Source organism: Castanea sativa, chromosome 10 (assembly GCF_040712315.1).
Source record: "Castanea sativa cultivar Marrone di Chiusa Pesio chromosome 10, ASM4071231v1".
Classification (NCBI taxonomy): Eukaryota; Viridiplantae; Streptophyta; class Magnoliopsida; order Fagales; family Fagaceae; genus Castanea; species Castanea sativa.
Window position 1 is genome coordinate 6,842,439 of NC_134022.1, and position 12,858 is coordinate 6,855,296.

General features: G+C 40.7%; 1 protein-coding gene across 8 annotated transcripts; it reads right to left on the reverse strand.

The window, feature by feature from the left end:
- Positions 1-6,299: 6,299 nt before the first annotated feature.
- Positions 6,300-12,535, reverse strand: LOC142613965 (uncharacterized). 8 transcript variants are annotated; one of them, XR_012840335.1, is made up of 5 exons: positions 12,302-12,535; positions 11,538-11,580; positions 11,407-11,470; positions 6,903-7,179; positions 6,300-6,469 (listed from the first exon to the last, which is right to left on the reverse strand). XR_012840335.1 is itself a non-coding variant. In XM_075786489.1 (3 exons), exon 1 carries the CDS (start codon positions 11,366-11,368, stop codon positions 9,173-9,175), a length of 2,196 nt encoding a protein of 731 aa, XP_075642604.1. In that variant the 5' UTR covers positions 11,369-11,397; the 3' UTR covers positions 6,300-6,469; positions 6,903-7,179; positions 8,650-9,172. The 8 variants fall into 8 exon arrangements, 1 of the variants encoding a protein (XP_075642604.1); XR_012840331.1 differs by lacking the exon at positions 11,538-11,580 and having other exon boundaries at positions 11,407-11,537; XR_012840330.1 differs by having other exon boundaries at positions 11,407-11,580.
- Positions 12,536-12,858: the final 323 nt, after the last annotated feature.

Here is a 12,858-nt window from a genome sequence, read left to right on the forward strand (position 1 = left end):
AACGTTGGTTGAGTTATTACTTTAAAGTTTAAATGTCATTTGTTGAGTTAACTTTAGCGGACACGTGGCTTAAATTTAAAGAGATAATCCAAGGAACTATACCTAAGTTTTGCCCTTGTACTTATGTCTTACATGTATACTTTATGCAAGGCAATTGTCAATCGCAGGTTACTGAGTTACATATACATGAGTTCAATGAACTTGTAACTTCCATTAATATTGGCTTGTCGGTGGATTGTGAATTGTCAAAAGTGGATTATTAATTGTTCCATTATATCACTAATCTATGCATTTCCCTTCTACTGAGAGTATTTAACGAGACTAAGAAAATTATTTAATTAATATTTCCGCTTCTGAGTTGCTCACATTTACTACTTGTAACCTATTAATATCAATGCTCAAACAACTTATAAGAACAATGAATATCTATTACATGTATATGTGTTTGTAACTTACCAGCATTATTAATATTACTCCATGTCCCATAACAAACGGCCTATATAAACCTCACGCCAAGGAAGCCTAAAGAAAAATAGGAGGAAGGAATAAAAAGACCTGAAGTTGAAAGCTGCAGGTTCATATCAAATGGGGTCAGTTCAACAGGAACTCCTTCTCCTAACACTAGCAATTTCCGTCATGGCAAGCACGCCAGCTTTCGCTTGGTTATATGACCAAAATCCGCTCACACGTTCACCTGAATCAGCCTGGTTATATGACCGGAATCCGCTCACACGTTCACCTGAATCAGAAAGATGTTGGAAGCACATTAAGAGAGTTGAGGGGTGCCAACATGAACTATTTTCAGCTTTTGGCCAAGACAAGTTAGACCAAATATTTCTTAGTTTCAAGTGCTGCCAAGCCATTCAGAGGCTTCCCCGACGATGTGGGATTTGGATTTTCGGGGGCCGAGCATTCGTTCCCTCCTTTGCTACTAATGTCCATGAGTATTGTGCTTTAATTGGTGTCAATACTCCTCGTCCATCAATGGTTCATCATCACCATGTTGATGAGTATCCTAGCTAGTATGGACGTCCATGGATAACATTGATCAAAGAGTTGCTAAGATGGGGCTAGTTGTTTGGAGTAAAATTGCCTTTAAAATGGAAATAAATGGAATGGACAAAATTTAGTTCGTAGCACTTAATTCTCCTATTTTAGCTTGGATGGAATTTGTTCCTCCAAACATTTCTTCCCTTGTTTCTAATATTAATTCTCTTCCTCCAAACTAGAATTAATTCTCTTTTAGTTGAATAAAATTTGAAATGTTTTGGTTCTAAAAAATAAAAAATAAATTAAAAAAACTTCATACCACATAAAGTGCTAAAAATTTATTACACAATTTTGTAACTTATATTCCATTGTTTTTCAACCAATAATCCTATAACCAGCTTCCACGTAAATGCTCCAAGCAGTGGTTTTTTTTTTTTTTTTTTTTTTTTTTTTTTTTTTTTATTTTATAGAAAGTTAACTTTCAACCTATGACGTTCACTCCTGATGATAAAATACAAACAATATATTTGCACTCAATCTAAATCTTGAATATCATTTATGATTAATCCTTCAATAAATTTCATGAAAATTTCATTTTTGGTATACAAAATTATATATCCGGTTAGAAAATCATAGCTAGCTGGTTTTGCCATAATCTAAAAATCAAATAAATTTTATATTTATTATTCCACTATTTCAAATATTCTTCTAACCAAAAAAAAAAAAAAAAGTGTTCCCAAAAAAAAAAAAAAAAAAAAACTTCCCAACTGCGTAAACAAAAGTTCTAAATTACTCAACCTCAGTCGCTCAAGATCATGTCCTATAATAAGTTCTGATAGTGATGTTTTTCACAGATTGTTAATACGACCTTAGTGACGGGAATATAGAACCCATCAGCTATAGTCATTAGGGCATCTCCTTTTGACACTCGAAGTCACACACCATACGTGACGGTGTTAGGACTGAAGTATCAGCTGACGGAGTCAAGGCTGAAGGTCCTAAGCTGACGACCTGGCTGTAGACATACGTGGGCTGACGACCTTGCTGGAGACATACGTGGGCTGACGACCTGGCTGTAGACATACGTGGGCTGACGGCCTTAGTAGATAAAAGCTGAAGGAATGACCCAATCTTCTTTCTTGACTTGCTTCGCCCTCTACATACGTGCATATAAGGGAAGTTCTTGCGCTACACGCTCGGCCTTAGTCAGGAAGATTCCTATAAGGAAAAGGGCTCTAGATGATATGCGAAACCCACAAATTACTCTCCTAGAAGGAAAGTACTTCTTCACCAAGGCGCTTATTTCGGATCCATGCCACTATAAATACCCCGAAACCCTCCTAAGCCAAGGTACGCAGTTATCTCAGCACTGGCACTCTAGGGTTGTTTAAAAAAACTCTAACTTGATCGTCGGAGGGTTTTTGGCCAGCACCACACCGGTGCTCTCTGTTCGATCTTCTATTTTTTCTTCGCAGGTGTTGCTTCGATCTGGAGAGTGCTCGCAGCTTACTAGTGATTTCTTCGGCATCATCAGTTGGCGCCGTCTGTGGGAAGGGACATTTTCGAGTATTTCAGCCTTGCTCTATTCCTGAGACAAAAAGTTGCATGGTACTCACTCGATCGATGCCAACAAACAACAACCAAGGCGACGAACCGCACGCCACAGCTCTAGAGAGGCAGGTCCAAACGCTTGCAGCGGCGGTTGAGCGCCTCACCAAGCAGAATCATGATTTAGAGGAACAGTTGCGACAAAGGACTGCACACCCGATTGCACCAGAGGAAGACCAGGAAGGTGCTAGCTCGGAAGGAAGGAACGCAGAAGGACCTGAGGGCAGCAATGCTCCGACTAGACCGGAGCGACAAGAAACCAACCGACCATCCGTCTCGGACACCTTGCCGACCCACATCGCTGCTGAGATGTAGGAGATGAGGGAACGTATGGACGTAATGATGAACGCCTTTAGAGGACGAGTATCCAGCGACCTGGACGACCTAGTCCACAGGACGGATTCCCCTTTCACAGCGCTCGTGAATTCATGCCCTATTCCTCCAAAGTTTCGTATGCCACACGTGGAGAATTACAACGGATCCAAGGACCCATTGGACCACTTGGAATCCTTCAGAACCCTAATGCATCTTCAGGGCGTACCGAACGAAATCATGTGCAGGGCTTTTCTCACCACTTTGAAAGGGCCTGCGAGGGATTGGTACAGTAGGCTGACGCCTAATTCCATCGGCACTTTTAAGGAATTAGGCGCACAGTTCGTATCACACTTTATTGGAAGTCACCGGCCCAAGAGGTCTACTGCGTGTATAGTGAGTATTAAGCAACGAGAAGACGAGACATTAAGGTTATATATAGCCCGCTTTAACAAAGAAGCCCTCTCGATAAACGAGGCAGATGACAAGATACTTGTGGCAGCATTCACGAACGGGCTACGAAAGGGTAAGTTCTTGTTCTCTCTATGCAAGAATGACCCGAAGACTATGTCCGATGTATTTTACAGGGCGACGAAGTACATGAATGCGGAGGATGCCTTGCTAGCCCGAGAGGACAAGCCCAGAAAAAGGGAAAGACAGGAAGATGCACAACCAGACAGAAGACAAAAAAGGGCAAGAACCAGAGAGTGACGAGATGATCGACGACCCAAGCCGCCTACAGGAATATTCACGAACTTCACTCCCCTAAATGCGCCCATCGACCAGGTGCTAATGCAGATTAAAGATAAGGAAACTTTGGCCTTTCCTGGCAAACTGAAGGGAGATCCCAACAGGAGACCAAGGGACAAATACTGTCGTTTTCATCAAGATCATGGCCATGACACCACTGATTGCTACGACTTGAAACAGCAAATAAAAGCTCTTATTAGGCGAGGAAGGCTGCAGAGGTTCGTCAACAAGGAGAGGGCGGACCCATCACAAAATCAAGCCTCTCGGCGAGACAATGATCGCCCCAGGCAACCTGTAGGAGATATAAGGATGATTATAGGAGGCACCATGATCGCCGGGTCTTCCAAGAAAGCCCGAAAGACATACATCAGAACGGTTCAGAACGTCCAAATGACAAGTCCCGCACTTGAAAGGTCAAGGATTGACAATCCCCCCCATTGAATTTTTCGAAGGAGACGCCCGGCGCCTTCATCATCCCCACATCGACGCTTTGGTCGTCACCATACGGGCAGGAGACTATAACATACACTGAGTTCTCATAGACAACGGTAGTTCAGCAGACATCCTTTACTATCCCGCTTTTCAACAGATGGGAATTGAAAAGGAACGACTAGTTTCGGCTAACGCCCCGCTCGTTGGCTTTGGAGGGGCAAGGGTACATCCACTTGGCGTTGTCACTTTGGCGGTAACCATTGGAGACTACCCACAGCAGGTCACTCGGAATGTAACATTCCTGGTAGTCGATTGCTCGTCGGCTTACAATGCCATCATAGGACGTCCAACCCTCAACTCATGGAAAGCCGTAACCTCGACATACCATTTGATGATAAAATTCCCTACTGATCATGGAATTGGAGAATTGAGAGGAAATCAGGTATCCGCACGCGAATGTTACGTGACCATGATGGAGATGGACAGTCACATTCAGGCCATGAACATAGAGGAACGTCGGGTGGCGACAGAGCCCGTCGAGAGACTCGAAGACGTACCTCTCGACGAAGCCTACCCGGAGCGAACGACCAAAATCGGTACCCTGGCCGACCCGGCGATACGTCAAAAACTCGCGGCCTTCTTGAAAGAAAACAAAGACGTATTCGCATGGAGCCACGAAGACATGCCAGGAATTGACCCGTCAGTCATGGTGCACAGGTTGAACGTGCCGCCATCTTTCCCGCCCGTCCGACAGAAGAAAAGAACATTTGCCCAAGAAAGAGATCAAGCAATAGCAGAAGAAGTCCGCAAACTGCAAGAGGCGGGATTTATCAGGAAAGTGTATTACCCCGATTGGTTGGCAAACATCGTGATGGTCAAAAAGAACAACAAGAAATGGAGGATGTGCGTCGACTTCACGGACTTAAACAAAGCATGCCCCAAAGATAGCTACCCCCTCCCGCGGGTCGACATCCTGGTGGATTCTACGGCCAAACATCAGCTGCTGAGCTTCATGGATGCATTTTCCGGGTATAACCAAATCCGAGTGGATGAAGCTGATCAAGAGAAGACTTCGTTCGTAACGAGCCAAGGCCTCTTTTGCTACAAGGTCATGCCCTTCAGCCTAAAAAACGCTGGCGCAACCTATCAGAGGCTCATGAACAAGATGTTTGCACGAAAAATTGGAAGAAACGTCCAAGTATATGTCGACGACATGCTGGTCAAAAGTCAAAGGGAAGAAGCTCATCTGGAGGATCTTAAGGAAACATTTGATACTCTTCGCTCCTACAACATGAAGCTCAATCCAAGTAAGTGTGCCTTTGGAGTGACGGCGGGAAAGTTCTTAGGGTACATGGTATCCCAAAGAGGGATCGAGGCCAACCCGGACAAGATTCAGGCCATTATGGGGATGGCCCCTCCTAAAAATATGAAGGAAGTACAAAGCCTCAATGGCAGGGTCGCCGCGCTTAGTAGATTTGTGTCGAAAGCGGCAGATAGATGTCTACCTTTTTTCCGAACATTGAAAAAATCCTTTGAATGGACTGCCGAATGTCAACAAGCGTTCGAAGATCTGAAGGTCTACCTCTCTTCGCCGCCGTTGCTAAGCCCCTCACAACCAAGAGAAGAACTGTTTCTCTATCTGGCCGTTTCCCCGGCAGCTGTCAGTGCGGCCTTAATCAGAGAAGACGACAAGGTTCAACGACCCGTGTACTACGCGAGTAAGGCATTGCATGGTGCAGAAGAGAGATATCCCCCATGGAAAAACTTGCCTTCGCTTTGGTTACAGCGGCCCATAAACTCAAGCCTATTTCTAAGCCCATATGATAGTCATCCTAACTGACAAACCTTTGCGACGAGCAATGGGCAGCCCTGCGGCTGCCGGACGAATGGCATTGTGGTCGATAGAACTAAGCAAATTTGACGTACAATATCGCCCCCGCATTGCCATCAAGGGACAAGCGGTTGCCGACTTCATTGCGGAGTTCACCAGCGCGGAAGACGAAGAGGAAAAGAATCCCCAATAGAGCATTTTCACTGACGGGTCGTCCAACAAGAAGGCTGGAGGGGTAGGGGTCGTACTTAAATCTCCGGAAGGCAACGAGCTCAAATGTATGATTCGCCTCGATTTTCCTACAACTAACAATGAAGCTGAGTACGAAGCCCTGATAGCAGGTTTAGACCTTGCCCAAGTTGTAGGGGCCTATAAGCTTCTCAGCCTTGATTATTTTGTCCAAACTTCCTCTTATTGACACAGGCCCTGTTGCAGAATATGGATCAGCAGCATTCGCATCCCTTGTTATGTGAACTTTGCTGCTCCTGAATTGTACCACAAGTAATAGCAAATAGGATCCTCAGTCTTGCCAATTGTAAAGCCAACCTGCAACGGCATTTATATGATATGTCAGAGACTTATTCAACTTTTTTTCTAAAAAAAAAAGGTGAGAAACATAAGCTACAAACGTTTCTAACTGTTTGCTAAGCTCCCAAAATTTGTTAAACAAAAGACAGCGGGAGGCCGTGTAGGAGAAGCCCCTCTTTTCAGTCTTATGCAGCGGTTCCTTATGAATTATGATAAAACTTTTAAGATTCAGAAAAGAAAAGAAAAGAAAAAATTTGTATTTGGCAAAACACTGAAGAGATAATTGGCTTTACTGAAAGTGGTTATTTCTTTATTCAAGATATGTCGCTGAATGGCAGCTCTCTCTCTCTCTCCAAAAAAAAACTCCCCCAGACTTTCTCAGGGCTACTCACTTTGGCATTAAGTGACAATTGAAACTATCTACTAGCAGATTATTGACTAGACAACACACCTTATCATTAGGCACCTCCATCTTTACTTGGCATAATCTGAGAGACCTCCGTAGAGGGTTGCTTACTTTCCTCTTTAGATGGTTTTTGAGCGTTTTCCTCACAGAATCCTCAACAGATGGCAGTTGAGCATCAACTGCCTCAGGATTTTTCCTCACTGTTAGCCACTGTTTGTGGAATTTCCTCAGTTTGAGGTTGGGACCTCCACATCAGGTTGCACATTGTTCTCTCTGATGGGTCCATCTTCATTCTCCTTCTCTTGGTCCCCATTTTCATTAACTATATCACCAAAATTAGAGTATTAGTTAATTGAAAACATGAAACCAGGTGTATGTATTGGAAGTTTTTTTTTTTTTTGGTATAAGTAAATGATAATCTTATTGAGCTATGACCGATGAATCAACTAGCTGAACATTACAAGCTGAGATTAGAGAATCTAAAAAATCCAGAAAGGTACAATACGGGTGTTTCCTAATGCAAACATCCAATCAAAGAGCATAACTAAGCGGTTTAATGATGTGAAGGGGGCGTTCTGCACCATCAAAGATACTGATATTCCTTTCTCACCATATAGTCCACATAATACACAATAGATCAACCTTCCAAATCTCTACATTCCTATGATTACATGGATTTCAATCCAGAATTGCATTTCTGTGACAAGTCATCTTGGTCTCTGCAGGTTCACACAAGCAAGCTATGTTCTACAACTTATAATTAAGTGCACGCCTAAATGAAATGTCTATCACCATTTACCAAATCTTCATTCTTCCAATATCACTCTGGCTTGAAAGGTCCCAAAGAGTCAAGAGAAGTACTAGATCTACGGTTGTAACAGAAACATAAAAAACCCAAGCCATAATGATGCATATATATGTAAAACCAAATCAGGATTCTGTCTTCTGTTTTTTTTTTTTTTTAATATTTTTTACCTGCAAATTAAAATTTTAAAAAAAAAAACTGCCTGCAATTATATCCATGAATTATCCTTGAGAGAGAGAGAGAGAGAGATAATTTTCTTCTCTTTTTCCCCTGACAGAGGTCCCTTTTAAAGAACTCAACTACACTGAAATTTCACAAAAATGTTAACACAGATGCAAAAAAAGAGAGCTTCTCTTTTCCTCTCAAAATCTGATGGGTTTTTTTTTCTTTTCCACTTACCCATAAAACAAGTATTAATAATAAACAAATCACTGTAATTACACAATTGTCTTCATGTACAAACCTAAAGCTTAACATTAAGAGTTTATAAATTATAAATCAAATTCGGATAAAGCAGATAAGCCACAAGCCAAAAATGAAAACAAAATCCCTAGCTAAGGCGTGTGTAACTCTAATCATTCAGTTAACTTAAAAGAACTGATATTTATGTATAATTTATAAGTCAACAAAGAAGAATTTGATACACCATTATAATAGTCCCTGAGTACCACAACAAAGATTTCCTTAAGACATTTTAGACCAATAATGCATTTCACAAGATCTTAAAGTGGAGGATAAAACTTAACTCCCTAATTCGATAATCAGATAATTAAGATCACTGCATGTTTCCATCCCAATGGTTGAAGTTATCAAAGGAGAATTTACTTATTTCTAACAACAAGACATAGAACTATGCATGAACCACTAAGTTTGTATATTTGAAAAATGAACCAATACTAAGTAAGTTTCTAAAAGTATATAATGAAATACAGGAAATAAATCAGTAAAATAGTAGACATATAGGAAAACGATAAATGATATGATCACCTCAAGTTTGGAAATGACTGTTTCTTCTTTGAAATATTCAATATGCTGTTAAACCTTCTGCCTTAACCATTACAAAATTGAGATGAGCCAAAAAAAAACAGGAACAGCCAGCCAACTTTTTCCCACATCCAACCCAAATTCCAAACATATTATATGCAAGAAATTGTGTGTCGAAAGGGCCATTTCCTCGAATTACATTCACGTACAAAATCATACCGAAGTCATCTTCATAGCCATTCTGATTAGCTTCAAGCACAATTGCTCCCAAAAAGCAAACATTTACATTGAACAATCCAGGTGACTAGTGACTTGTCCAAACAAAGGTCCAAAAGCCTCAAATGATGCGCATTGCAAAATATTTGAAAGCAAGAGAATCAATGGTTAATCAGCAATACACTTGCTTGAGAATAGAAGCCACGTGTTTATAATAGCTAAAGCCAAATGTCCAAGCAACTCTTTCTGTAGCTTAATTCAAGAAATTAAAAAAAGAGATCATTCCATGAGCAAAATTTCTTTGTAGACACTAAAACAGATCTGAGGAAAAAGTCTGACTCTCCTCTACACTTTCTTTAACAAAATTGGAGACCAATAAATACCAGGTCACATTATTAGGTATGAAACCATTCTCCACTCCCTTATGTAGAATTAAATAGGCATTATCAAGCATGTCCTCTTTGCAGTGCCAACAGATTAAAGTGTTATAAGTAATAGCATCAGGACGGATTCCTTCAAGTTGTAATCGATCAAAGAGATTCCAAGCCTCCTGAAGACGCCTCATCTTGCATAAACCATTTATCAGGGTGTTATAAGTGACTATGTCTGGCATCAAACCCCGATGAATCATATCTCTTAGAAACTCGAGTGCATTATGTACTTTTCCAACTCTACAAAGACCATTGATCAAAATATTGCATGAGATATTATTAATATTAAGTCCTTTCCTCATCATTTCTTCAAACAGTGCCAACCCTTTCTCAACAGCCCCAGCTTTACACAGTGCCTTAATTAGGCCATTATAGGTGATTATGTCAAGAGGGCATCCTCTAAATAACATTTCATTTACAAGCTTAAACGCTTGTCGGATCTCACCTCTCCTCAGAAAAGCATGAATCAAAGTGTTGAAAGTTACAGTGTTGGCAATTACACCCTCCAATAACATATCACGATAGACTCCCAAGGCCTCATCTATCTTGTTGGCCTTACAAAGTCCAAAGATTAAAGAATTAAATGTAAAAATATCTGGTTTACATCCTTTCCTAGACATTTCACCAAGCATTTCCAAAGCGTCATTAACCTTTTCATCCTTGCAGAGAGCACATATAAGGCAATTGTACCCTACTGTATTCAGACTAAGTCCCTTAGCTGACATCTCATTTAAAACATCACTAGCTTCCTCTAGTTGGCCTGCTTTGCAAAACCCATCTATCAATGTTGTGTACGTTACCACATTAGGTTCGCAACCCCTTATTGCCATCTCATTAACCAATCTGCAAGCTGAAGTCAAAGAACCCTTCTTACAAAGTCCATGAATCAGCATGTTAAATGTAAAAACATCAGGGGCACAGCCAATACTTAGCATGCAATCATACATAACATCTTTGGCTTCATAAAACCGTCCACTAGTCACATACCCATTAATTAAGGTATTGAAGAGCACAGCATTTGGAGCTGGCACTTTATTCAACAATGCCCTTGCTTCATCAACTTTCCCCATTCTACACAACCCATGCATTAAAACTCCATAAGTTATATTATCAGGGGAGAAACCCCGATGAAGCATCCTATCAACCAACTTTGCTGCCTCATGAATCTGATTGAGCTTGCAAAGGCCATGGATTACATCATTGAAGGTCTGAACATCAGGTGTACAACCCATAAGAAACATTTCATCCAAAAGTTTCAACGCTTCATTTACTCGATTATTCTCAGAGAGTGCATGTATCAAAGTCTGGTATACCACTGAATTCGGCACACACCCGTGCTTAGTCATGTCCCTGAGGAGAGAGCATGCAGAATCCACTTCACCAACCTTACAAAGTGCTTTCATCACCACCCCAAAAGTGTAGGCAGTGGGAGAAACACCCTTGCTCAACATGTCATAGAAAACATTAGGTGCAACTTTAGGACAATTCCCAGCCACCAATATATCCAATACAACATTATAAGATCTAAAAGTTGGATCACAAGAATAAATACCCCTCATATCCAAAAGCAACCTAGTTGCTTGCCCAGGAAAACTGGCTCTTCCATAATATTTCATAATCATAAGGAAAAGGGTCTCTTTAAAGACAATCCCTTCTTCTTTCATCTGCATCAACAACCTATCTATGACCTTAAACTCCCCGGCCGCCCCTAGCTTATCTATCAATACATAATACACATCAAATGAATGGCAATAGCCCTTTTGGGCACCTGCCCATTCGAATATCTCCATTGATGTGGGCACGTCAAGTGGGAGCTCAAGCAATTTACAGAGCTGATAGGGGCTTATTTGATTAAGTGACTTCCTAAGCTCTTTGAGGTCGAAGGGTTTAAGTAACCTTTCCCACTCAGTCTCAGACTCTGATAATCCGTTGTTATCATTCAAGAAGATTCCATGTCCATCATCACTAAAATTTCTACTACTAACCCCACCTAAGTAAATCGCAAAACAATGGATTTTGAACAAAGATTGTAGCTTTTTGCTTACATGGGTTGAAAGTTTTGATATTTTCAACATTACGAAGAATGGGTAGCTAAGAATGTTCAGAAACTAACCCAAAAATCAGAGATTTGGAGTATCCACGAAGCAAAATGGCAATGACCCTTCTTCCGATTTGGTCTGAATTTCAGTTTCAGTGAAATGAGTGATGAATCATGAAACTCTAAGAAAAAGTAGTAATGTGTACCTGGATGAACAACAGAGAAATCGGAGTTGTGAACTCTCTGTACCTGAAGTTTCAACAGCATTGGAAACAATGAAAAATCATTGCCGCATAAATTGAGAGAGCCAAAATCTCAATGAGACATTGAGCCGAACAGGTGGTGGGCGCATCAGGAACATGTAATTTAGTATACAATATTATTATGACTTGTAAATTCTTAACACCACTAATCAGAAACTTTAACAAACATTTTGCATAAATTGATATCAGTTAAATATTTTGGTTCAAGAAAAACGAATTCCTATGGTCTTATTCAAGAGAGAGGTAATCATAAGAACATTAGAGAGCCCAAAATCTCAGTGAGACATTGAGTAGAACAGGTGGTGTGCATAAAGTACATGTAACTTAGTTGATAACATTATTATTGACTTCTAAACACCACTAACTAATCAGAAACTTTTTAACAAACATTTTGCATGAAATTGATAAAAGTTAAAGAGGCAAATGAAGAAGCAAACAGCAAAATCAATATACACACAGCGAATCACTTTTTTTTCTGGGTACGAGTCTGTAAAAGTGTGAACAGAAAAAAACAGGTTTTTCATAATTTATACAAAAAGATAAGTTTCTGGAAGGCACATGAGTGCGAACGCTATGTTGAATGTGCGACCGACACTACACTACGTAGGTACCTGTGCAGGTGAGGCGTGGGTGGGTCACATGGGTTGAAAGTTTTGATATTTTCAACATTACAAAGAATGGGTAGCTAAGAATTTTCAGAAACTAACCCAAAAATCAGAGATTTGGAGTATCTGCGAAGCAAAAAAGGCAAAATGGCAATGACCCTTCTTCCGATTTGGTCTGAATTTCAGTTTCAGTGAAATGGGTGATGAATCATGAAACTCTAAGAAAAAGTGGTAACGTGTACCTGGAGAGAAGTGGTGAGAAAACCATGGATGAACAAGAACAACAGAGAAATCAGAGTTGTGAGCTCTCTATTGGCTGAGCTGGGGAGTATATCTCGAGTTGGAGAAAATAGCAAAATAACCCTCAGTTGCTAACTATATAGTTAGCAGGCCCGGTTTCTAAACTATATCATTTACTAGCATCTCGAGTCTTAGAGACTCGATTTTAGGCCTAAAAATCGAGTCTTTGAGACTCGGTTTTTTAGTTTGATGTGGCGTTTTTGCCAGGTGGCATCCACCTGGAAATCGAGTCTCTAAGACTCGATTTTTAAAACCGAGTATTAGAGACTTGATTCTTGCCACGTAAACGCCACTTAGATCTCGAGTATTAGAGACTCGGTTTCCTGAAATGGAAACCGAGTCTCATAAACTCGATTTTT